The following is a 26,020-nucleotide window of genomic DNA, read 5'->3' on the forward strand; positions in this document are numbered from 1 at the left end:
GAAGGGGAAATGACCAAGCAAGACCTTCTGGGTTTTTTGTCTATTTTCACGTACATGAGTCAGGGTTCTTGGGCGTAAACACCACAAATAAACTCTGGCCAACGGAAGCAGAAGAGGACTTTAAGAATTTCCAGTACCACAAAACAAGTGGTCTCTACCACACACACCCTCCCCCCCGCCACCACTGAATCCTGCTTGCCTCGGGTACCCCACCACCAGGATGAACATTAACTTGCTCTTTTCTTTTTGTACTGCTTGTTCAAAATTCGAAGTTCCAAAGGGAGCAGATGATTGGCCAAGCTGGGCCATACCCCCAGCCGAGTTCGGACCGGACCCCTACAATAAAATGAATATCACAATAAAGCGAGCCAAATGACCTTTTTTTTTGTTTCCCAGTGCATATAAAATTCATGTTTACACGACACTGTAGTGTATTAAGTGTGCCACAGCATTACATCTAAAAAAAAAGCACATACCTTACTTTAAAAATATTTTATTGCTAAAAAAGCTAACCATCATGTGAGCTTTCAGTGAGTTGTACATAAAGATCACAGATAACCGTAACAGATAAAATAATGGAGAAGTTTGAATATCGTAAGAATGGCCAAACTGCAACATAGAGACATGAAATAAGCAAATGCTGTCGGAAAAAAGGCACCCGTAGACTTGCTCGATGCAGGGTGCCCACAAACCTTCAATCTGTAAGAAACATCATATCTGCAATGCATGATAAAGCAAAGCACAATAAAACAAGGTATGCCATATCTCTCCCATTGGGCTCCCAGAGCGGAAAGGAAGGTCCTAACCCACACAGTGGGGGAATCCCCCAAATAGAAAAGCGTTCTGCCTGCTGGTCAGCCACAGAAAAATGACAGGGATTTACTACATGACGACTCAATAGTGTCGCATCTGTACGCTTTGATAATCCACATTTGTAAAGATGGGTAAAACCTAGAGTCCACAGTCGCACAGCCAGTGCCCTAAGTGGGGCAGACTCATGATGAATGGAGGTAGGGCCTGGTAGGATTCTTGCTCTAAAGGTTGAAAAAATTACCAGCCAAAATTAAATTTTAATCATTTAGCAGCTTCTTGCTACTTTACCCAGGGCAATTTTGGAAGTTGTGGTTAAGTATGCTAGCAGTATGTTATAAAATTCCTGCTGCTGGCACGAATTAACCCAAGGGAACTTGCAACTCTTGATCACATTTCCATTCCTCCCCTAGGTTCTCCCACCTCCAAAAAGCAAGATGACCCCAGGCCTCGCTCCTTCTTAGCCCCGTGGTTACTCTGGAAGTCCTCAGGGACTCGGCTTCAGACCTTGGCACCAGCTTCCCTGCAGAAAGGCCTCTGGGATGAGCCAGTTCAACTTCTAGTTTATGTCAGGCGGAAGGCTGAGCGGAGGAAGGGACAGAACCCAAGATGGAAGAGAAAACCTCTCTTAGCAAATAATGCTGATGCTCAAGACAATAAACAGGCCTGAGATCTACGTATGAAAAAGCAGAAATGAATTATAAGTAAATGTGATAACATTGTCAATAAAGTAAAAGAGAAGAGTAAGTGGCAGCATGGTTTGTATAGTATGATTCTGTTTGTTTTTAAAAAGGAAATATACCAGCGGATGTATGTATGAATAAGAAATACTGGAAGGGTAACCTAGGACCCATGGGAATTAGTGAGAGAGGCAAAGAAAAGCCTTTAGGTTTCACGGTATATCCTATTTCTGTTTGCATGTGTGAGTAAGCAGGCTCCGTATAACTAAAACGAACAAATTTAAAATGATGTAAAAGCGAAGCATAACAAGAAAAAGGAGTAAAATCGGCCACTATCAAGCAGGAATCAGGGGTCAAGAAAGAACTTTTTCCCAAACAGGGGGCTCACCTGAGCCTGTGGGAAGGCAGACTTCTCTCTGTTAAGAACACGTTTCCACTGGCAGGCCCGAAGGGGCAACATCTCTGCATCTTTTCCTTACTGTTCCTCAGAGCCAGGCCTCTACTCAACTCAGGAGGGAACGCACCTTCTACCTCCTCCCCAGGCATTCGGGCAAGACCTGAGAAAGGTGACTCAGGGAGAGGCACTTTCTGGGCCTCACACCTCTGCAAGGCTCAGCACATGTCCCCAAGGCAGGGGTGGCCCCCTCTCTTCTCCCCACTGAAAGAGTCCATCATTACTAAAAACACAAGTCTTTTTAATAATGGGCCTGCTTGGGGGGGGGGCACCTGAGTGGCTCAGTTGGTTGAGCAACTGCCTTTGGCTCAGGTCATGATCCCAGGGTCCTGGGATGAGCCCTGCATCGGGCTCCCTGCTCCTCGGGGAGCCTGCTTCTCCCTCTCCCTCTGATACTGCTCCCCCTGCTTGTGCTCGCTCTCTCTGTCAAATAAATAAATAAAATCTTAAAAAAAAAAATAATGGGCCTGCTTGGTTTGTTGTCCTGTAATAATTGTGGTGATGTTGGTGGAAACTAGTTTGGAAACTAAGTGACCTTTAGAGCGGAACAACCAGACTTTACTAAATGATGCTGGGTAGATTCTGTCTTCTTCTGGGTTACCAAAAGCAACCCCCAAACCGTCTATATTAGAGCTTGAATGACAGCATACTGGGAGGAGGGTGACGATGAGCTTAATAAAGAGCCCTTAAAAGAAAGAAGGAGCGCTCTCTCAATTCCTACTGACATTGGGAAATTCTATCCGCACACAACCCTACAGACGCCTGCAAGGGAAGGACTGGGGTGCAGGAGCCAGAACAAATCTAATACCCCAGTTCTTCCCCACCACTTCCCACTGCCCCAGATCTTCCAGGCTGATGTTTCCCCTTTTTTTTCTCAACTCTTCTGAGCTTCTAAGAGTTCACTTCAAGTCATGCAGCACAAAGGAAAAGTGAGGGACTGGACCCCTTTCCCCCCTGCCCCGAAGAAGCAATCTGTAGGGCCCTAACAGCAGGGTCTGGGAGGCACAGACCCTCCAGCTTTTCCCCCCCTAGTGCAAGGAAACGCCCAGTTCACATCCCTCTGGACAAGGGTGGCTGGAGGAGGTTCAAACTGCCCCAGGCGGGTGGGGAGCCAAAGCCAGACAAAGCCGCCCAGCTTAGGGTAGTGACTGCCAAATCTGGCTGGGCTGCAGACTGCGACCTTTCTCCACCTTTCACTCAGATGCGTGGCTGGCAGTCCTCCAGCAAGCCCCCTCAGCTACCAAGGCAAGATGACCTACCCCAGCTCCATCCTCACACCCACTTATCCCCATCCTCGGGGAGTTCCAGCCCTTTCCGCAGTACTTGAGAAAGGTCCTGCAATGGGCTTCCCTCGCGCAGGGCCCTTCCCCAGACACCTGAAGGGGAGGTTCTTTGGACTGTCCCCCAACAGCTTGGGCCCAGCCTTGCCCTGGTTCTGCTTGTCTTCTGAGGACCCCCCCACGTCCGCCGGCCGCCGCCTCCAGTGCAGCTCTCAGCCAGGGGTCATTGGTGCAGGGGAGACCGCCCGCCCTGGCTTAAAGCGCGGCCGCCCCAATCCGGGCCCCGGGCCCCGGTGGGTCCCCGGCCCTGGAGGCCCGGAGCAGTGGCGCCCCCGCCCCTATGAGCGCACAAAGCCGGGGGCCGCCGGAACCCTGGGCCCCGCCGCGATCGGCCGCTGGATCCCGACCGCCCAGTGCGCACAGCGCGGCCGCCGGGTGCGAGGAGGACGCGCGGCAGCGCCAGCCTCCGGGCCGCGCTGGTTAGGTAGCAGGGGGGACCGGAAGGATGGCGAGGAAGTAGGAGAGGGTTTCCTGAGATGAAAGATTACTTCCGTCCGGGCTCTGGCCTCTCTCTGGAGCCGGCTCGTTGGGGGCAGGGGAGCGGGGTGCGCGGGGCTCAGGGGCTGCGCCTTGCCACCTGCAGCGCCCGCAGCGGGCGGGACGCGCGCGGCCCTGTCGGGGGGCTAACGCGGGGGGATTCTTGCAGGTGGGAATCGAGGGCATTTCCCAGCGCCCAAGCCATGGTGGCCAAACAGCGGATCCGGATGGCCAACGAGAAGCACAGCAAAAACATCACCCAGAGGGGGAACGTAGCCAAAACCCTGGTAAGGCGGGGGCGGCGCCGACCGGACCGAGCGGGGCAGGGCCGGCGGGGGCGGGGCGGGGCCGGCCGGGCGGGGGGCGGGCGCAGGGCCCGGCCTCTCTGCTCCCCTGCCCCGGGCCCGGCCCGCCCCTGCCGCCCCTCCCGCCGGGTCCCGCGGAGTGGGAGCTGAGAGCCGGGCTCTGGGAGGCGAGCACCACGAGGTGCTCTCGTGGGCGGCGAGGGTCAGGGTGGTGGTGGCCCTTCTGGAGTGGCTGCTGGGGCTACCACCGAGCCTCGGAAGAGCCTCCCCAGGAGAGAATGGGGCCTTTGTCTCTGGGAAAAACAGAAAGTCACATCCTTAAGGAACAGTTAAAGGAAGTGCGTGACACGGGGCCCGGAACCTAGTAGGTGCTAGAACGGGGCCCGGAACCTAGTAGGTGCTAGAACGTTTGGTGAATGAATGAATGAATGAATAGGTAAATGGAGACCACTTATCATCACCTCCTTGCAGGCTTTAACCCCTGCCCTCCACCCTCAGCAGACAGATTAAGTTTTCTCTCCAGCCCCTTTGTAATGGGGCTGTATAAGTTGGAAGGGCTCAAAGTGCCAAATGAGGTTCAGACCCCTGTTTCCCTTCATCGTCCTTTCTCTCCTTTGCCTCTTCCCTAGTGGGGCCTCTCACCACTGGGCTGAAGTTTAAATGCAACATTACTCTTGTTCACCCTGTGAGTTTTGGCTCATCCTAATGGTATGATCCAGAACTTTGGAGGCCAGATTAAAGCTTTTATAACTGGATTTTAAAGTAAAATCTGGGCCTTATGCACAGGGGTTTCTTTTAGCAAAGCAGAATATCTTCAAGAGAAAATGCCAGACCTGTGATTTTGGACATTCAGAGGCATGCCTGGGATGAGTTGTTGGGCAGTGTTGGGTCTCCAAGTCTGTGAGCCAAGGCACCTGGAATCTATTATCCTAGACACTTAAGCGAAGTCCAGCTGAAGCTTGGGGTTTGACTGGAAAAGCTTGCAGACCTGATGAGGCCATTCCTTTTAGCCAAAGAAATGATGCTGGTTTGAGTAACTGAGCAAAAAGCTAGAGCTACAATCATCACAGCAGAATTCCTACAAAACCGAGCAGTACTAAGGCAGAGAAACCTTAGGATCAAACTCAGCTCTACCCAGAGCTTTATACACAGCTCCAGACTTAAGTTACGCTTGAAATTCTCTCATAGGGTGTTAGATCATTTAGTTATCATCTTGCAGTAAAATGCAAATATACCATCGAATCAGAACCACTTTTCACATAGATCTATTTTCCCTATTTGTTTTTACTCAGAAAAAAACAAACCGTGCTCTCCAAATTGACCTTGAAAAACAAATTTTAATTTTAACTCAGGGTTTTATATCCCTAGGAGATCACTTCGTCCTAGATATCATACAGATTAGCTGTGTGGTTCTTTTTAATGAACCAAGAACCTAAAGAACTAGGAAAGTTATTAACTGAACTCAGTTGACAAATACCGCCTGCAAAAGTAGCAACTGGGGAACTGATTTGCAGAGCCGATGTATCCATTAGGCTTGGTAAGCTCAATGTCTGAGACCTCCAGCTTTTCAAGGCCATTGGAAGGTGTTTGAGACCTGGGGGAAAGGGAAAGTTACTGTCTTCAAAATAAGAGAAGAAAATTTAAAAATTGGAGGAAAATGTTTAAATATCTAGGAAATGTACTTACCCCCATTTCAACTCAACTTTCAGAGCTGCATTCAGATTTGTTTAATCTATGATGCGAGTGAATTTTAATAGGTTCTGATAGACCATGGAATGGTGCCTGGCACCTATGCGGGTGTCCAAACGGCCCTATTACATTTGTAATGAAAGTTTTCCAAACCAAGCCACAATCTCTGTTTATCTTCAGGTGGTTAGAAGGGCTCTTTGGTTAACTTTATTGTAAATGGACCAGCATCCAAAAAGAAAAATGAAATTTTCTTTCAAAAGGAAATATTTTAAACCCTAAATCTCATTTTCCTAATTACAGGTCAAACACAATTATACTTTGAAAGAAGTAACTTGCAAGGGATAACCTGTTCAGGATGAAATTGAGGACACGTGAACAGATTCTAACTGAAAATTCAGAATAATCATTCAGAAATAAACCCCTTCAGTTGTATGCAGATGCTTCAATATTTCCTTAGCTAATAGCTATGGAGTGAATACTCTTCTCCCAGATAGCAGATAAATCAAAGAAACAAAGAAATAGAATAATCATTTTGTGATTACACAGTAGTAACTTCTCTAGAATGGACAGGGATTTAAATTTCAGAGTTCAGGGTTACCCTGCTGGTATGTAATCACAGGGAAAGCCAGCCCTTGACATTCCGAAGCCTGGGAAAGTAGCAAACCCCTGTTTGAAATGAACCATGTTATTTGCAGAATTCTACTGCTTTTGTTACCTTTCCTAGCGATAGATTCAGGCTTGGGTGCATTGCCCCAATGGGATTGTGCTGGGGGCTGCTTCCAAAAAAGAGGAACTTAAAGCTCTCAGAAAAAGGATGTATTGCTGTTCTTGAGCTCTGAAAGTCCCCCAAATAATATTGATTCACTGGAAAATGTCATCCAACAGATTCTGGAGTTATATAGTCCAAACTCTGCATGTTGATAATTTGTGTTTTTCTGCAAAGGAAAAATAATGGACTCCATTCGGTATCCGCGCTAGACCAGTAATTCATGTACAAGGCTCCTGAATTCACTTGTTGGCTTTGCTGGAGATAGAGCTAAATGAACTTTTTATGTAGCATCAGCGGGATGACAGCAACGGAGCTGGCTTCTGGTCAACTCTGACAGATTGTTAGGGCATTAGTGAAAGAGGGTGGGGAGGGGTAAGTGCCGCACTGTGTTCGGGTCACTTTATTTAATATCTCGATTATTTACTTGATCTACCCTTGATCTGGTGTTAAGGGCCAAAGAACGACACAGTAACAGCACTGGGTAAAGTTAGGCAGTTGTGTAAGACTGATTGTGTCCTTGTCTGGTCAAGCACAGCTACCATTCCAGGTGCTTCGCTCCTGCAAGAGTGGCTCTAGATACAAGCTTGTCAAGGACAGAGCACTGAGGGGTTTTCATCTTCAGAGTCTACCTGCCATTAGCACTTTAACCTATACTTCTCTAGTAAGAGAGATGCGGGGACAACCCTATCACCAGTTAGGAAGTATTTATAAAAAACGACAGTGTCCTTCCTAGACCCCGTCTCTACTCGACCTGACCTAAGAAATCATATTTAATGAAGTTCGTATGCTTATTCATTCTTCGATGAACACTTATTTAGCACCTACTATGTTTAAGTCCCGTGCCAGGCACTGTTGTGCATTGCAACAGGAAAGAGACACAGTGCCTGTCCTCGTGAGCCCATAGTCTGGCGGAGGGACAGACAGTACACACATTATCACGAGAATAAACATACAAACTGTGATAGCTGCCGTCAAGAAAACATACCTGCTGATATATAAGTGGTCAGTGAGCCCACTTGGGGTAGAGGAGAGGAGGCTCTCTCAGCATGTAACAGGCAAGCTGAGAACCAAAGCATTGTTGCTTATCTGTAATAAAATGAGTTCTCTAATTTACATTGGTGATAGCTTGTTTTTGGCTCACACACATGAGGAAACATTAGTGAGTTCTTTATTTTTTTCACTCCAGCTTCTCCCTTTTTATTTGAGAAATTCACCACTTTTTTGGATGCCTCTCTCTAAAAATAGTTTTTCCACTGATCGATTTGATCTTAAGGACCAAGCCCTACTGCAAATAGACCTAGAGGGGTTGTGGGTGGTTGTTCTTATTATGTCTGTGCTATTGGTTTGAGGGGAGCAGGAGGTACGCAGGGCTCTGGGTTCGTGTGGGCACCTTGGTGCCCTTCTGCTCCCCAAGGAATGCAGAGATTTCGCCAAAGAGAAAGCTTCACTGAGGTTCAGGAGCTTTATTACAAAAGGCTGCTACCTTCGCAGATCCACTCACGGTTGCTTTGGTGCTTCTGCCATTCCAAGGATTTCCACGGCACCAACTTGCCAACACTTTTTGGCCCGTAGAAGGTTTTGAGAAAATAGCTGTTCTGTGACCTTACTTGGAATCCATCGATTCGGGCAATTAAAGATGACTCTATTAATGGAAGACACCCAGGTTCTCCGATGGGGCAGACCTACATCCCAGCCCTGCTCAAGTGAACAGACTTCGTGTCCGTTTCCCAACTACAGATTGGAGATAAGAATGTGCCTTGCACGGCGTTGTGAGTGGTGGAAGTAGGCAGTGTAGACTGCCTAGGGGAGAGCCTGGCTTAGAGTGTGCCTTCAACACGTGGAAGCAATTCATAGCAGTATCGTTTGGGCCTCCCAAATCGCTGTACTGGTGTGTGTATTTTTACCCCATCTGTCCCCAGAATATTTAAGCCCACCGAGTTCACTGAGTTACAGGAATATAAATAAATTTATGATGAATCTTTTCACACCTATCTGGACCCTTTACAATTGATTCTCTTCATCTACGCCTGCCCACTGGGCATGGAGACTGGATCCGTCTCACTCACTGTGGCTTCCCCAGCCTTCAGTAGTGTCTAGTAATTACCCCACAAATGTTTCCTGAATCAATGAACCTAACTTCCTTTCCCCCATTCCCTTTCAGAGGCCACAAGAAGAGAAATATCCCGTGGGACCATGGCTGTTGGCACTGTTTGTTTTTGTTGTCTGTGGCTCAGGTATGGGTTTTTCGCTGATCTCACAGCCCGTGTTCTGCTCTGTCCTTCAAAACACACTTCCCAAGTAAATAGACAAAAAAATATATTGGTCTGGGATTCAAGGTAATCACTGCCTGAAGCCTTCATCTTAGTGGGTTTTGATTTGGTCTCTGGTCCTCCAGAGAAAATACGAGACAGAATTGATATACTATCAAATCATAATCATAAAATGATTACACCAAGCAATTAAATTGGCTGAATACACTTTAGAATTCAGTTAAACCTTTGTGTGAAAACATAGCCCTAAAAGGGCAGTTAGAACAGGAGCCACCTGTCTGCCCAAGTTAGATCCAGATTCCAGAGAAAGGGAGAGGTTTTCTGCCTTAAGAGGAAATGCCACAGAGCTCCTAGATAGAGCTGAGCCTTTGACCTGAGCCTCAACGAACAGTCACCTCATACCGGAGGGTGGTAAATTCAGACAGCTTGCTTATACTCACATGCAAACACACACACACACGCAGGGGAGGCTTGAGCAAAGGATCATGCATTTGTTCTAGTTGAATTCTGTTATTGGGAGTCTTGGAATTCCTGGTCCCCACGGGTTGGGTCTCGAAAATCGTGGTAAATGAGGAGAAGTGAGGTCACTTCTAACAAGGCAGGCCTTCCATGATTCCCAAGATCTCTCACTCAAAGAAACAAAACTGTACCCCATTCCCAATCTTTTACCCAACATGGGGATCCCTCATCTTTAACAGACGTTACCCAGCCTCTACTAGATTACTTCTGAGGGTGGAGGGTTCACTTCTTCAAAAAGCCTATCCCATTTCTGTATAGCTCTAATTCTGTTAGAGACATCTCCCCTCTTTTGAGCTACACTGTGCTATCTTCTCAATAGTTGAGGTGTGAACTCCTAAAACCACAAAGCATGGGCTCATTCTCTTATGAACATCTTGAATCTTCGGATATTTTAAAGATGAGTTTAAACTCTGCAAACTAAACTCCCCTACTTCTCTCAACCTCGCCTCATAAGATGTGGTTTCTGGACCCCTCTTCTGGATGCACTCCATGACTCTCTTAAAATATAGAGCATTTGCAGCTGCGGAAGTGGGTCTAGAAATGGTGTGACTGCTACAGAGGCAGAAGGATCATCACTGCCCTTGATCCCATCACTCTACTTCTATTAATATGACCCGAGCTTCGGTTTATTTTCAACAGTCACAGCACATCCTAGACTCACATCGAGCTAATGACCAGCCCAGCGCCACCACACTCTTCTTTACATAAATGTCCTGCAAGCTTCAGAGATGCATCTCCACACCTCCCCCTAATCCAAGTTGTCCCTTGTCCCCATCACACATTGCTTTATTGTATTCATGGCCCTCATCAACATATGAAATTATTTCGTTTGCTTACTTATTATCCATTTTCCACTACTGGGACATAAGCTCAGGGAAGGCAGTGTTCATTGTCCACTAAATCTGTACATTCTCGTAAGTATTTAGCACATAGTGAGTGCTCAGTATGGTTGGACGGATTCATGGATGTGTGGATGGATGAATAAAGCCAGACATTCCCCATACTGTAGATAGCCAGTTGATTTTTTTGAGACCTAATATAAAACTTCATGAATATTTCTATTAAAATTGTATCGTTGGTTGTCAGTTGTCTTTCTACAGAGTAGCCACGAAGTCTAGAAACGTAGAAGAACAGACATAATAAATGGCTTGCCGATCTTATAATGTACGATACGGTCAGTGACATTACATGATATGGTCAATGTATCACCTTCATTAGCAATGCATGGTTCGGAGCACGGTAGAAAATTGCCAGGAATATGGTGCATCGACACCACATTTCCATCAGCTCCTGCATCTTCCTCTGTTCTGCGTTGCCTCAGATGATCTGTCTCTGATTTTCACCCCAAAACAAAACAAACAAGATATGCCTTTAGCATGCCACACAAATATCAAGAAAAATAAATCTATATAAAAAAGTAATCTGCATTTTCACGCTTTGTGGCCAGCCTGTACATTGTTCGATCTTGAACCTTGAGCCTTTTATCTAATCATCTTTCTTGGCCAGCTTTATAGTCTCTGAAAGTATAATGTTCCTCCAAGTCACTGATAAAGTCTAGACATGGAGAAGCCTACGGAACGCAGAGACAACTCCCTTCAGGTTGACCTTGAACCTCTCAGCAAAACTCGTGCAAACAATCACCAGGCGTTGGGGGTCCCCTGTGTGCCTGGCACTGTGCCGGGCTTTGGGAACACAAACGCCCTCAGGGGCCCGTAGGCACTGAGGGAGGCAGATAAGGAAGCGGTCTGTTGTACCTGCGGGGGGAGTTCTGTGATAGTGGAGTGCCCCGCGTGCTTGGTGGGCACGGATAAGGGATTGTCTTCATCTGTTCGGGCTGTTATAACAAAATTCCACAGACTAGATGGCTTGTAAAGAGCACAATGTATTGCTCATGGTTCTGGAGGCTAGAAGTCAGACTGGGGTGCCAGTGTGGTTGGGCGGCGGCCCTCTTCCCGGTCACAGACTTCTCCTTGTGTCTTCCGGTGGTATCCTCACATGGCAGAGCGGGGAGGGAGCTCCGTGGGGTCTCTTTCATGAGAGCATGGATCCCATTCATGAGGCCGCCCTCCCCATGACCTAATCACCTCCCAAAGCCCCCGCTTTCTACCACCGTCACACTGGACATTAGGATTCCAACATGTGAGTGCGGGAGAACGCAAACAACCAGACTAGAGTGGGGACTTGTAAGTCATCCTGGGCAGAGGAGAAAGTTTCCCAGAGGAGGTGCCATTTGTGCTGAGTGTCGAAAGACAAACAGCTTGAGATGGTAGGCGAGGCTCAAGAACAGCCAAAGCCCAGTCGTAGGGATCCATGAGGCCAGTCAGCCCTCGAACCCGCAAGCCCGCAAGCCGGGGTTGTCAGGGACTAAATAGAGCCAGAGCCAATATATATATATATTTTTTTTTTTTTTCTTTTTCTTTTTTTTTTTTTTTGATGTCAAGATACACATTAACTGCCTGCACCATTGGGTAGCCTATGGGGGCGGGGGGCGGTTAAGTCAATAAAGTCATTTGGTCTGTTTTTCTCAAACCTGTGTTCATTCTCAATACCCATCTTTTTCAAAGGGCTTAAAAACCTTCTCTAAATTACATTTTCATTACAATCTTGCCAGGCTATTGGTCTGTATAGTGGGAACGGTGTCTTTTCCCCCGGGTAAATTGGGACATCTGCTGACAACAATCTTTTGGAGCCCTCCCAGCCTCCCTTCGTTTTTTCAGGGATTAAATACATTGGCTCTGTTATGCTTTCTGTGGGTTTGTCCAGGGGCCTGGGATGGGAGCCTGCAGGGCCCGGAGATGCAGATTTCAAGCGGCTGAGAGGACACAGCCCCCCCCCCACTCCCCCACTTCAGGTCCCGTGCTCTTCTAGTGACCCCGCTTGAAATCTTTCTAGTCAAGACCGTGTTGCCTTTATGGAGAGGCTAGTCAGGAGTTGGGTCATCTTACTTTCTCTGTGCTCCATTAACATGCTACCATGAACCCTAAGTCATGAGCATCATCTCTTTTTAAATCATAACTAGGAATAATCCACTACACCACCTTTTTTTTTTTTTTTTTTTTTTTTTTGCTAACTTTAGCTTTTTTTTTTTTTGTAAGCCTCAGCTCAAGCCAGGCACTGTTCTCACAGAAATGTGTCACTCTTCTCAACTTGTCCTTGGTACCGTGCCCTTCCTTCTATCTTTGTATGTGTTCTTCTCTATCCAAACATGTCATGAAAAACACAATAACTCCTTTAGATCTGTCGCTGTTGCCACCTCCCTGGGATGAGTCACGATTCCGTTCATCTTGCAGAGCCTCCTGTCCCTCTGGAGTTTCTCCTTCTGAGGGTTGCAGGGCCGGTGTTTCTCTGCGTGTGAAAGGGGGCCATTTCCACCAAGTCCAGCCAGTCAGGTCCTCTGCTTCATGTCATGAGACTTCTCGGTGATGGAATGATTGAAGCTCCTGGTCACTGTTCTCTCTCAGTCCACGTGGCTGGTGGTTCATAGTTTGTATATTTTTATACAGGAAACTTATGGAATCTTCGAAGATTAATGAAGGTGTTGATCATTCATCTGATTCTCTTGAAAGACTCGCTCTCATTACCTCACTCTGTTAACCCACTTTTCTAATAATGATTGGTTGGGCAAAGTGCTCTTTTTAGAAGTAGTGTGGGTGTACCTAGGATAAATAAATATTCAGGTCAGGCGAGTAATCAGGAATGCACATGTTATCTGTTTTCTCAGCTAGCTTGTGGGAAAGGAAAGACTGGGAAAATGTTGGCGTTTAAGTATATGCTCTCTTATTGGCCACCCTTACTCCATTTTATGTGGAAAAACGAGTTCCCAAACCTCCAGGAGGTTACCAGACCCCTTAACTATGGGGAGCGATGTGTCACAGCAGAGTCCTGACCCCTTGCTTCTCGGCTTCTTTGCTGCGGCCTTCCTCATTCTCCACACATGCTTGTCATGCCTGCGGCGCTGATAAGAGCAAGATAAGGAAAAGGAAGGGAGAGGAATCAGGAGAGCCGGGAGGGGACAGAGCACAGGCGCCCAGAGACCCCTGGCACAAACACGCACCCGGCTCGCCCCCTCACCAGGAAATCAGATAAGAGCGCCAGACCTCCTGGGGCTGCCCTGAGCCCAGGCACACGGTTGTAAACTCTAATACATTGTCCCGGTGAGCGGCAGTTGGAGGAGGCTCTTTAAATACACCTCTCTTCAGACTAAGTAGATTTCCACTTTCCATGATTGCAAAAGGGCTCTTGGGCAAGACACTTCTTTGAAAACTGACCAATTGGCAGTAAGAGGATAAGAGGTTAAGAGGCCTCGGAGAGGGGGGATAGTTCTGGAATGTGCCAGATGTAGGTTCAAAGCCTAGATTCGCTATCAGCTGGACAACCTTGGACACATGATTTACTCTCTGTATCGATTTCCTTACTGATCAGAGAGGGATAATAGTAGCCCCTCCACCCACAGCAAGCTTGAATCCTGCAGCTTCCGGGGGCGGCGGGGTGGGGTGGGGTGTGTGGGTGGTAGGGCTTGGTTTCCATGCCTTTCCTCCTTCCAGGCTCAGCCACTCGAGTTGGTCTTGATCTTTCAGAAAGCAGTAGGCCCTGCCTCTCCACTCCAAGGATGAGTGTCAGCAATTTAAGTGATAACACTCGGGTGCCTGAGACTCTGTTCCCATGATAAAGCATCAAAATCTTTCAGACCTCCCCACACAGGAAAAGGGAAGCACCCACATGCGGAAATCGATGAATAGGGGTTTGTACTTTAAGCTGAATATCAGAAATAAAATGTAAGTTGCATTTCCTTAACGCAACCTGAATGCACCACTGTTTTGCTATAAAAGTTTTCTTTGTGAGATACAAAAGTTTCAGGAGCAGTGTGTTCTTTTGAGACACAGTAGATAGGACATCTCAGGGCCATACTGTTCTTTGTTTTGTTTAATTTGGTAACTAGCTCTATTGTTACTCATATTATATACATTCTGTCAGAAATCAAAAACCCTGTTTCTCAGAAAGCCAACTACCTGTTTTGAGTCTCCTCGAGGATTATTCCAAACGGGCCAGAAACTTTTCTTGTTCAAGTCTTGGCCTGGGACTTTGTTTCGCTTGGGCCTTTTTTTTTTTTTTTTTTTAAATTTAAATTTTTTTATTGTTATGTTAATCCCCATACATTACATCATTAGTTTTAGATATAGTGTTCCATGATTCATTGTTTGTGCATAACACCCAGTGCTCCATGCAGAACGTGCCCTCCTCAATACCCATCACCAGTCGCTTGGGCCTTTTTAATTGGTCGCATTTGTCTTTCCTTGATTTCCAAGGACCCCAGATGCACACTGAAGCCCAGAGGATTCAAACGCCTCGCCTGCTTAGAGACTTTGCTGTGTTTTCCTCTCCCCGGTTTATAAAAACATGATCTTCCATTTCTGCAGGCGGCGGGGCCTCTTTCCAGATAAGCAGCTCGCCCTGGCTGTCCCGGTCCCTGGTGGCAAACCTGCCCCCTTGGGAACTGTGTGACAGCTTCTGAGGAGGGCTTGTTGTTATCTGAAGACTCAGAGACAAGCGTGACCCAGAATGTGCGTCTGGGGCGGCAGAGATGCTGTCGTCCAGATAGGCCAGCGGCTATCTCCGCAAGACACTTGCGGTCCTGACGCTGCCCCAGACCATTAAGGAAGCGAGTCACCCCTGCTTGCAGCCCCGAGCCCTCGCCTCCGGGGTTTTCTTCTCCCCTTTGTCCTCAGCAACTTTAAGAGCTTTTGTTGGGAAGGATTGGGAGGCCGCAGCCCAGCTCCGGGGAACGTGTGCTGCAGTCCTGTCCGCCGTCAGCCTGGTGTCGGCAGCAGGGCCCCGTGCCCATCTTCGCCACCCCTGGAAGGGCCTTTTTCTGGCGTTAGGGCCACGGTGTTGACAGGACAACCGTTTTCGACATTTTCAGCTTTCCTCTTTGACAGGAAGGCCTCCCGGCTTCGATGAAATTAGGTCTTTTCCTTAACATGCTGGCTGTCCAGACAGTCGGCTTGGTGAGTCAGCATCTACACGTATCTTGTGATCCTGAGGCATTATGCACCTTCTCCGAGCCCTGGTGTGAACCTCCACCTTGACAGCCACAGTCAGCGTGGCCGTCCCCGTCCCCGTCCTCAGCCCTCACTGAGGTTTCCACTGGGTGCGTGGGGGCGTCCTCTCATCCCCACGAGCCCTTGATTCCCAGAGGGAAACTCTTCCGTTCCAGCCCTGCCCCGGTCCCTCCCTCACACTATCTCTCCCTCACGTATTCCTAATTTCAATTTTATTCCTCTCGCTCTGGCCAAGCTTGATATTCATTTCCTAGTTAGAGATTATGAGAATTTTAATGGCTACGGAAGCCTGGGTATTTTCGAAGCTGATGAGCTTACATCCCCCATCAGCGGGAAACCTCTCGGGTCATAGGATTAACCAATGACTGTTATTTCCTTCGGACTTTTCTCTATTTCCCAGATATACCTTTATAATCAGAAAAAATTAAGTGTATCTGAAGAAGAAAACATCTAGACTAGTGGTTTTTAGCCTTTTTTTAAAAAAAAAAAAAAGAGCAGCTGAACTCTGTTCAAATGTTAGAGAAAAACAAATGAAAGAGCAGCTGTTGAGGTTGAAGTGGGATCTGTGTGCATGTGAGTGTGTGTGAGTGTGTGCATTTGTGAGTGTGTGTGAGTGTGTGCATTTGTGAGTGTGTGTGAGTGTGTGCATTTGTGAGTGTGTGTGACTCTGTGTGTGTGTGTATGTAGGGGTACCTCCTGTGTTGCTGGATATTTTGAGTTTTTCATCCCAGGAAGGGACTAGACCTCTGGACCCTCTTTGCCCATCAAACAGGAAACTGCGTCTGGCCCGGAGCCGGCCTCTGTCATGACAGAGCTCACGCCTCTCGGCAAAGGGCCTGCTAGGTCTATCGGGCGCATGAATTGTGAGTAGCCACACTGTTTCTGGGCAGAGACATTCCCTTTGTCTGTCACATAACAGACTACACTCTCCTGAATCCTCCGGGGACTCTGCCCCCCAGGGGCGCAGGAGAGGGGGTGGTGAGAGCATGCCGCAGACAGGGCCGTTTTTCAGGACAGCCTACTCAGAACAGACACGAAGAAGTGCTTGAACCTGAGGGGCCTGAAAGCCTGCCGTTCCCCCAGCCTCATGTTTCAGGTGGTCCAACTGTCTCCCTTTACACAAGGCCTCTCCATTTCTGGAAGGGCCAACACCCCTACCCCCCCCAGGACCGGCGGCTCTTGTTAAGAACGGTGTGGAGGAGGGGAAGGCCAAGTCACGCGTGTGCTGGCTCCGGGGCCAGGCTCCCTGGGTTTGAAACCTGGCCCTGCCACCTCCTAGCCCTGTGGCCTTGTCCAACCTCCGCGCATTCTAAGCCTTGGTTCTCCCATTCTTTAAAGACGTGGGAATGGTCTCTAACTCCTAGGACCTTAGGAGCTTGTTGTTACTGTCATTATGGTGATGACCCTTAGTCACACTATCTCCCCACCTCTCAGCCTCCCACGCAAGGTTCTGACCAAGATTCTGAATGCTGACAGAGAAAGAAAGAGAACATTTGGATCTTTCTAGTGACTTTCTTGGGTTATGGTAAGAAATCTCGTATGGGGATAGATAGCTCTGAGGTCCTGAGGGAGCTGTGGCAGAACCAGCTCCCACTGGACAGGTAGGGGACAGGTTTGTCAGCCAGAGGTCGGTGATGTCACCTCTGCTGGGGTAGCTCGAGCCTTTTCTCTATTTCTAGAAAGAATCCTTTACAACCTAGGGGATGGGAGTGAGGAGGATCTGTTCATACAACTGTTTTCGCTACCATTTCCTGGTACTTATTACAACGCTAGGCCCGACATGTACCTTTTTCTTCTAGTCACATAATCCCTACAAAAAAAAGCTATGGTGCTCATTTTTCCAGATCATGAAACTAAGGCTTATGAAGGAAATCAGCCAGCATCCCACAGCTAATGAGTGAGAAAGCTGTTACCCAAACCTGAACTCTACACCCATCCGCTTTCTATTACCCTGCCTTCCTTCTCTCTCACCACTTCCCCCCAAAGTACTCCCAAGCGGAAGTTTTCCACCAACCCTAAGGCCTTCAGCATATGACTGCATATTGAAAACAACTCCTGTTAAAACATCTTCTACTTTCCCCGCCAGAGGTTCCAGATGCATAGCCATCCCGGGTCTGCTCCCGGATGGATAAAACCTTGGCCCAGCTACAGGCTGCTTGCTGACTGGGCCACCGGGCACCCGATCACCTTACCCTTTTCTGGACCTTACTCCAGGACAGATTGGAATTCACCAAGTCTGCGGGTCGACCAATAAACACTGGCCTTTCCTGGAGACCTCCAGAACGATCTCAGAATTGTGACACCTAAAGTGGTTGTCACCCCCCTCCCCCCCCGAGGCTGATTGGCCAGCAGGAGGTTTGAGAGACTGAGCAGGCCTGCAGGAGCCCTTCCGTTTCACCACTGAGGAAGGACTGAGGACATTCCTCTGCTCGGGAACTCCTGCCTCAGGACCTGAGGTGGACACTCTGGAAAAGATGTCTCATCTGCCATTGGCTCCCATGAGGTGACCTGCGACCTCCCTCGTTCTGTGCTGCCCTCTGCCCTATGCCCCATGGAGCATTTGGGTTTGTGTATGGTCTGCCACTCAGAAGAGCATTGCTGCTGTCTGCCATTTTGCTGGGCATAGAGGGCATCCCATTCTTAGCTAATACTATCCCTTCTTTCCACAGTGCCTTTCTGCCCTCACGTATCCTAGGCACCTCTCTCTCTTCCCTCTTCTCCATCTCTGGAGAAGAAACCGGGAAATGCTACTGGGAATAGTATTGCCTTTGACTTTCTTTGTGCTGACTCCTCCTGAGAGCTTAATGACTCACCTTTGCAATGTCCTTATTTCTTGACATTTCTGCTTGTCTCTCACAGAACCTGTCCTTTTTTTCTTACCAGCTTTTTTTTTTCATTTTTTTAAATGAAAAATAATCAAAATTATGTCATTTCTAGAGTTGTCTTATCCTCCTAAACGATATTCCTCTGGCCTGTCTCCTCTTCTCAGTAACTCTCTTGATCTCGCTTATCATCAATCTTATTTTCAATAAAAGTGGCCTTCTGAAGCTTCTTGTTGTCTGGCAGTCAGCTGTCTGGCAGCCTCCTATTGTCTAGCTGTCTGACAGTTTCCTGGGGGATCCCTTCCTGTCATCCCCGTGTCCTTCTGGCACCCCCAATTAGCTGGGATAGGTCAGTCCCCAGGGTAAGAGAGGGTTGGGATGACACAGTCCCAGGACTTAAGGAGTTTATGGTCTTTCATGACTTTCCCTCCCCTCCAAAGACTGAGCTCTTGCAACATTGGAATGTAAAAGTAGTCATTTGATGTTGACTCTTGATTCACAAAATAATTGTTTGAGGTTTTTAATATGTGTGTTTCCTCCATGCTCTTTGCAAGTATTCACCTTTTGTTCCTCCAATAAATATTTACTGAGGAACTATTATGTGTCCGGAGCTGAGCTAGGCCCAGAGGTACAGTCAGGAGCAAAATCATCCAAGGTCTCAGGGTCCCTGGGTGGCTCAGTCGGTTAAGCATCCAACTCTTGGTTTTGGCTCAGGTCATGATCTCAGGGTCCTAGGATCGAGCCCCACATCGAACTCCACACTCAGTGGGAGTCTGCTTAGATATTCTATCCCCTCCGTAACTATTCCCCCCCACCGCCGCATTCTCTCTCTCTCTCTCAAATAAATAAATAAATCTTAAAAAAAAAAAAAAATCATCCAAGGTCCCTGCTTTCCTGGAGCTTACAGCCTAGTGGGGAAGCAAGATGAGTTCATCAAGTAGTCATGCTGAAACATGTGACATTTCAGCCATGACAGTGTTTGAAGGAGAGGCACGTAAGGCTGTGGAAGCATATAACGCAAAAGGCTGGTATCCTCTGGGTAAGTGGTTCTCCAGGTGTGGTCCCTGGACCAGCAGCCCTCAGCATCACCTGTGACCTGGTTAGAAATACACAATCTCACTTCCCACTCTGGACCCACTGGATTAGAAACTCCGGAGGTGGGGTCCAGCCTCTATTTTCACACGTCCTCGGGAGACTATTGTACACACGCAGGTGTGAGAATTCTTGCTTCAGATGGCCAAAGAAGGCTTCCCTGCAAAAATAACTTTTGGATTAGAAGGGAAAACCAGGCAATAGGGCAAGGTAGGAGAAGTCTTTCAGACAGAAAGAATGGCATGTGCAAAAGCCCTATAGTAAGAGCAGAGGGCTTTTGAAAACACGAGGGATTACGCCAAGAAAGAAGAGTAATACAAGATGCGTCCGGACAGGTTGATAGAGCCAGGATATGCAGGTCATGGAGGCGCCATCAAGGATTGGGCAATAGGAAGCTTTTGATGTGCTTTAAACACAGGGATGACACAATCTTATTTGTTTTCATTTAAAGAATAATTCTAGCTACAGGATGGAGCAAGGATTGAAGAGGAGCAAGAGTAGACCAGTTGGAGGGCATCGCAAGGGTCTGGGGAAAGATGGCAGTAACTTGCACTAGGGTAGCTTCCGGAGGCATGGAGAGAAACGTGCATAATCACAAGATACTTTGGTAAAGTCCACAGGTCTTTGGTGATCAGTTGGAGGTGTCAAGGAGGACTCTGGCTTTTGGGGTTTACATGCAAGGTGGAGGATAATGATGCAAAGTTTGGTGGTGGGAAGAGATCATGAGAAGGTCCTGTTGTGGTTGAAGTGTCTTTGAGCCACCTATGTGTAGATCTCAATTAGATGGTGGAAGGTGTGGGTCTGGAGCTCTGAGGAGAAGTCAGGGCTGGCAGTACACATAGGTGAGTCATCAAAAGCTAAGTGCCAACTAAAATTGTGGGCCAGGGTGAGGTCGCCCAGGGAGAAAGAATGTAATGAATAGAAGAAAGCCAGAGGAACATCATTATTCTTGTTAACTGGTCAGGTAGAGTTAGAATGACCCCTGCAAAACCCATTTAGTGTGAAGAGCCAAAGAGAAGGAAGGAAACTAGAAGCCAGGAGAATATAGTGTCACGAGGCCAAGGGAGGAGAGGGCTGAAGGAAGGAGTGCTCAACAATGGCGAGTAGGGAAGTAAGACAGAGAGGCAGCTAGAAAAGGCCCATTGGATTCAGTGACGTGGAGGGAGCTTTGTGGCTTTAGCAAGAGCTATTTCAGTAGACTGAAAAGAGCAGAAGCTAGACTGAAATGGGCTGAGGTGGGGATTGAAGGTAAGGAAAGGGAGTGAGTATAGACAGCTTTCTAGAAAAGGTGGTTGAGTGGAAGAGAGGGCACCTGTTGTCAGCAGATGTGGAGTCAGGAGGATCATTCTGGTTTGTTTGGATGTGAATGGTTCTTGCATGCGAAAGCCTAAGGATTTCATTGCAAGGGGGTGGTTAAATAAAAAGAGAGATGTGGCCATTGGAGGCTACCGAAGATCAGGAAGCTAAACGGGTTGCAGAGGGCAAAGGCTCCGGGATTCTGTAGCTCCTTCTCTAGCCTGGATTTTTCTGAACCTCAGTGACCTGCCCAAGGCCAGATGCCCTGCCCTGGAATGCCTGCCGTCCCTCCTTTTCTTGGCATCTCTCCTCCCTGCTGTCTGGCTTACCCACAGCCCCTTTGCTACAGCCTGCTCAGCTGTTTTCTCAGCTTTGTTCACCCACTGTTAAGTTATTAACTTGTCAGGGTCCAGACTCCCCACTTCCTTTCCCACTTTGAACGCACCGTTGGCTCCCTTCCTGTTCTCTGCCTTGCGAAGTCAGCATTTGGAAGGCCGGGGTTGCTCTGCGGGTCATTACTGGGGGCCACGCAGAAGTACAATTACTGTAATTGGTATAGAATGTTGAAGGCTTCTTAAAGACATTAATACAACTGAAAAAGGGATAATAAACACAACCATCTCTCCATTATCTTAAAAGTGGAGGCAAATGGCAAGCTTAAAATAAACTTTATCCAAAGTCATTTCTCCAAGCGGGTCCAGTTTTAAAGAGTCACCTGTAACCATGAGAAGGACCATCAGATTCTCACATGTTAATTCACAGATTCTATAGGGTCAGGAGTGATCTTTAGTTAGTTCTTAAAGCAGATTCAGTAACTGGTAAGTTGTTTTAATACAAGTGTTGCAACTCTAAAACAAGAAAATTTTGTCTGAGATTCTTTAGGGAAATTTGCAGCAGGTCCTTAAACAGAATTGAGTGGTTTTATCATTGCCTAGCCCTTTTGAAGTCATGAGTGAACCGAATGGGGCATGATGGACTTAATAAGGCACAGACTGTTTCCTATTTGTTGACCTACTTTTCTTGTCTAAGGATAAAATTAAGGGAGAAATAACGTTTTTGAGCATTTTATGATGGACAGATTTTTTTGCTTATGTTATGATATTTACCCCTTGCAATCCTTTGAGATTCATATTATCTACGGGCGTACAAAGAGAGAAATCAGGGCTCAGAACTATTTGGGAATTTCCCAAAGTGCACACCTCTAGAGAATGGCCTGTGGCACTGGGTACTGAGCGCCAGTCTTCCTGCTCACGCGTGGAGAAGAAGCAGTCATCACTGTAGGAATGGTAATAATCAGCAATAGCTCCCGTGCACCGAGTCCTCAACGTGCCCAGAGCCTTCGTCTGTGTCGGATCATTGAATCCCTGTAACAGCACCGCAAGCACCGTGGTCCTCATTTTACCCAAGAGGAAACAGTCTCGAAAAGGTTAAATTATTCGTCCGGTCACACGGCTATTCGGTGAAGACCTGTTTCCATCTGACCCTAACATTCCTCTGCAAACTTGTTTGTCAAGATTAGAGATGTTTCCCCGATCCCAAGAACATGAGGCATGGTGGATGTAAATAGTTTTTCCCTAACGTTGTTGAATATCCAGCTGCCTCCCAGCACTCCTGTTGAGCTGGAAGACGGAATGTTTATTTAATTTTTATTCCCTGTCAGCCTTGGGAGGGGAGGCCAGACCTGCCCGCCATTTCCATGAGCTTATCCATTTCTGTAAGGTGCTTTCTCACCCATGCAGCAACTTCTCCCGTCAAGACCCATCCCCAAACCCAGAAGCAGCCAAGGAGACCTCTGAGCACGACCAGATTTAAATATCACGAGTTGTTGAATTCACCCCTTCGCTGTATCTGGAGAAGAGCCCCTCTGATCTTCACACGGAACGGGCTCGCTTTAATTTTCCACGTGATTCTAACAGCCTCTGTGTCCCGCCGGGTCTGCGGCAACCTCCCAATGGAAGAGGGCCCACCGACGGCTGGTGTAGTAACCCCAGAGAGGCGAGCCGAAATCATCGTAATGAAACAAAACAGAAGCAGAAACGAGAGCCCAGCACACAGCCCAGTGGAACACGTCGCGTAGACTCCATGGCCATATTACAGCAGAGTCCAATCAATGACTGTTTTTCATTAGGGTCACACTGAACATTTACGAAAAATTAATATGATGTCATGTTTGGAGTACATTCAATTTAGGAGAGTAGTGATGATGTGTGCAGGGTTTTGGGTTGTTTTTTTAAGAAAAAAAATGCATTCATGCTTTATCTCTCCTTCAAATCTAGCTGTCCAAGAAAGATTGCCCAAGGCCCTGCGTGTTACTGGTCTTTGTACACCCGAAGCACAGTACCTGGTGCACAGTGCGTGCTCACCAACGTTAGATGATGAAATGCCAACGACTTGTTTCCTGAGGGTTCTGGAGAGCCTGTTTTCCTGTGGTCTCTCAGCTGCATTCCTGTTTATTCTGTGTTTAGACATGATTCAGGGCAAGGATACCCAGCCTCGCCTCAGAAACCAAATCCTACCACGCATGGTAGCTGCCGTGTCCCTCATTCCCGTCGTCCTCATCAAGACTGACCGACATTGCCCTCTGGAGAGGGTGTAAAATAGAAGCTGGGGCCTGACTTTCCTGGGATGCATTTGACCGCGATAGCTAGCACCGGGCCGGGGAGCTGTTGAACCAGCTCTTAGCAAAACAAGCCAGGGTGCCGGGAATTCTCTGTGGGTTTAGATGCTCCCCCCCTCCGCCCCCCAGCGGGATAAAATCAGTGTCGCTGGGGATGGGAGCTCGCTGCCTTGCAGAACCTGTGTGCGGGCAGCCCGGAGATCTGGCACCCAGGGCTCCCCGCAGTCAGGGGCCCGGCGCTTGGCGCATCTGCTCCAAGCACCTGGCCCGCGTTCCCAGCTCAGGGGCTGCTGGTTTTCCAGGTCACTGCCGTTTGGAAAAGGCAGCCTCACTGACCTGTGAAATGAGTGCAGTGCCCGTATAGAAAGCCCTGTCCCCCTCTCCCCAGCGGCCAGTGAACCCTTCTGCGGAAGGGGTGGGGGCAAAGCTCTCCGAGCGCCTGAGGGAATTCTAGCCTTCACTCCTGATGGAATTAGCAGGAGTCATCCATAAATCCCCGAGGCATCCATCATCTATCGGCAGACAGAGCCGGGCTGCCTTTTTTTAAAGAAGTTCACTAACCTTTTGTTAACTTAACTGCTTGTTAGGAACTATCTCATCAGCTGTATGCTCCCACGTCCAGGGCCCGGGGGTCAGCAGGAGCGGGGCTCGCTGTGGGCTGGGGTTTCCAGCTGCGTGCTGCCTGGTACCTGAGCTGTCTGTCTTGTTTTCCTCTTTCAGCTATCTTTCAGATCATTCAGAGCATAAGGATGGGCATGTGAGGAGGCCCGGGGCTTTGACACTGCCCCTCCTTCTGGAGGGCGGAGGACCACTTAAGCTTTTAGCCGGGTATCTGTGGGAAGCAAACAAGCCACACAGAATAGAAAAAAAGGCTCCCTCAATTGTTCTCTGATCACTTCATCGTGGATGTCAGACCAAATTGCCTTCTCACAGGACATCTTGGTACATCCGTGTTCTGGAGCGGAAAGGACATTTTGCTTCTCTGTTGGCGGGATTGGTAGCTCCCAGGTGTCTGCAGCAGCGGGCTGGCTGGTTTTGCCCTTGGTTTCACTGATGTATGCATGTGGCCCTCCGAATGATCACCAGTTTACTTTACATGGATTCAGCCTCTCCTCCATTGGGAATTGGTTTTACAAATAAATGTCTTTGTTCAACCTTATACCGTGTGTGGGCTACCGTGAGAAAACTGCAGTGAAGAAAATGCCAGAAAAGCTCCAGGTGGGATTGCCGGGGCGGGGGGGTACTGGGCTAAACGATTGGGACAGGGTCAGGAATCTGTGGCTTGGGAACCAGAGCTAGATTTACCTTCAAGCTCTTTGCCCAGAATGAAGCCCTGGGCTGCTCTAATGACCTTGGATTTTCCACCCATGTTACTTTTTAAATTTTTTGATCTTTTGAGGTTTTGATGTTCTTTTTTTCAATGCAGAAAAGGCACCTACAAAGTATGTTAAGGTTCGATTAGCTGTTACCTCTTCTTTGTCTGCCTGAGGACTTGGTGGGGAGCAGATGTCTGAGGCCTCTTTATGAAAACCAGGCAACCTCAGGGCGCAGCCCTGCCCTAATAAAGAGCACAGGAGGGCGGGAGTCCCACCTCACTCTGGGTGGTCAGCCCCAAGGCTGGGAGGGCGAGGCCCAGGGCTGGTGGGTGCAAACCTCCGCTCCCTGGCCAGCCTTCCCCTCAGCCTCTCCAAGTGTGGTCTGCCTAGAACTGGCATCCGGGCTTGGGCGGCAGGGAAGGGGGGACGGAAGGGTGGGGGGACGGAGAGCGCATCTCAGAATGCAGACTCTGGGGCTCCACCTCAAGCCTACTAGATGCGAAGTGCTATAGGCGGAGCTAAGACTAATGCTCGGTACAAGCTCCCTGGGTGAGGCTGATGCACGCAGAATTTTGAGGACCACGATCCTGAGAAAGCCCAGCTGTAGAGGGAGTGAGTTTTGTCCCTTCCAAGCAGCAAAGGCAGCCGAAGCTTGCTCTCAAGCGAAACGGTCCTGGCGGGGCGGGTGGTGGAGGAAAGGGCTGGTCGCCGGCCGTTTTTGTTCCCGCTTCTGATGGGGCCTAAGGAAGTCCTAGGGGCAGCCACAGAGAGCAGCAGCGGGATTAAAGATGTTCACCGTGCAACTTGAAACAGGCCTGGGTTGCATTTTAAAATTCCATCTCTGCATTCTTGGCAGTTTTTTTTCATTCCTGAGTATTGTGAGAGCTTTAAGCCCAGAAGTGGCAGCAGTGGCCAGGACCTCTCTCAGCCATTCGGGGGCTTTGCTGTAAATGGCACACTTGGAAACGGGGCGGGGGGGAGTGGGAGGGGGGCTTTGGGTCCACTGGAGTCTTTCACCCCAGACCCTTCAGTGATGTTCTTTAAGGCCTGCTTTTCTCCCATCCTCCTCCCTCACTCTTCCCCCTGAGAAGAGGGTAGCAGGCTTGCTCCAAAATTAGCCCGAGGGACAGCCCCCCCACCCTTGTGCTCCCCCACCGCCGCCCCCCCAAGCCCCTCCCAAGCCGGCAGAAGGCACCTGCCACCCTGAGGGCTGCACACGAGATGCTCTGCGAGCTGGTCCCTCATCCTGTTGGCTCCGCTGCCTCTTCTCTTCTAGGTCACCAAGTAAGAGCAGCGTGCTGTGAAAGATAAGACCTCAGGGCTCCTGTCAAGAGGCCGGAAGAAGGAAGGCCACCTGACATCAGGTTTACCTCGTCCGCGCCCTCTCTAACTCCCACAGTGCCTAGACCTGATCTGAGTACGGCCTTGCCCTTCCTGCCCTGAGAACAGCATACCCACCAAACCACCGGGACAGGCCATGGCTGGGCCAACACTTTGGGGCTCCT

The 26,020-nt window shown here is 48.6% G+C and overlaps 1 protein-coding gene across 2 annotated transcripts; it reads left to right on the forward strand.

Moving 5' to 3' along the window:
• Positions 1-3,577: 3,577 nt before the first annotated feature.
• Positions 3,578-24,358, forward strand: SERP2 (stress associated endoplasmic reticulum protein family member 2). Of its 2 annotated transcripts, XM_036097704.2 has the most exons (4): positions 3,578-3,708; positions 3,931-4,048; positions 8,686-8,758; positions 22,859-23,913. In XM_036097704.2, the coding sequence occupies exons 2-4, from the start codon at positions 3,965-3,967 to the stop codon at positions 23,176-23,178; spliced, it is 477 nt and encodes a 158-aa protein (XP_035953597.1). In that variant the 5' UTR covers positions 3,578-3,708; positions 3,931-3,964; the 3' UTR covers positions 23,179-23,913. The 2 variants fall into 2 exon arrangements, with proteins under 2 accessions (XP_035953597.1, XP_035953605.1); XM_036097712.2 differs by lacking the exons at positions 3,578-3,708; positions 22,859-23,913 and adding an exon at positions 23,920-24,358.
• The last annotated feature ends 1,662 nt before the right edge of the window (positions 24,359-26,020 follow it).

This window comes from Halichoerus grypus, chromosome 4 (genome assembly GCF_964656455.1).
Source record: "Halichoerus grypus chromosome 4, mHalGry1.hap1.1, whole genome shotgun sequence".
Classification (NCBI taxonomy): domain Eukaryota; kingdom Metazoa; phylum Chordata; class Mammalia; order Carnivora; family Phocidae; genus Halichoerus; species Halichoerus grypus.

What these genes read in the sequence shown, in the direction of transcription:
- SERP2 (XM_036097704.2), top strand. Translation starts at nt 3,965, where the DNA reads ATGGTGGCCAAACAGCGGATCCGGATGGCCAACGAGAAGCACAGCAAA. An exon ending in GGAACGTAGCCAAAACCCTG is followed by an intron (nt 4,049 to 8,685) that starts GTAAGGCGGGGG and finishes ATTCCCTTTCAG; the next exon opens with AGGCCACAAGAAGAGAAATA. An exon ending in TTTTGTTGTCTGTGGCTCAG is followed by an intron (nt 8,759 to 22,858) that starts GTATGGGTTTTT and finishes CTTCAAATCTAG; the next exon opens with CTGTCCAAGAAAGATTGCCC.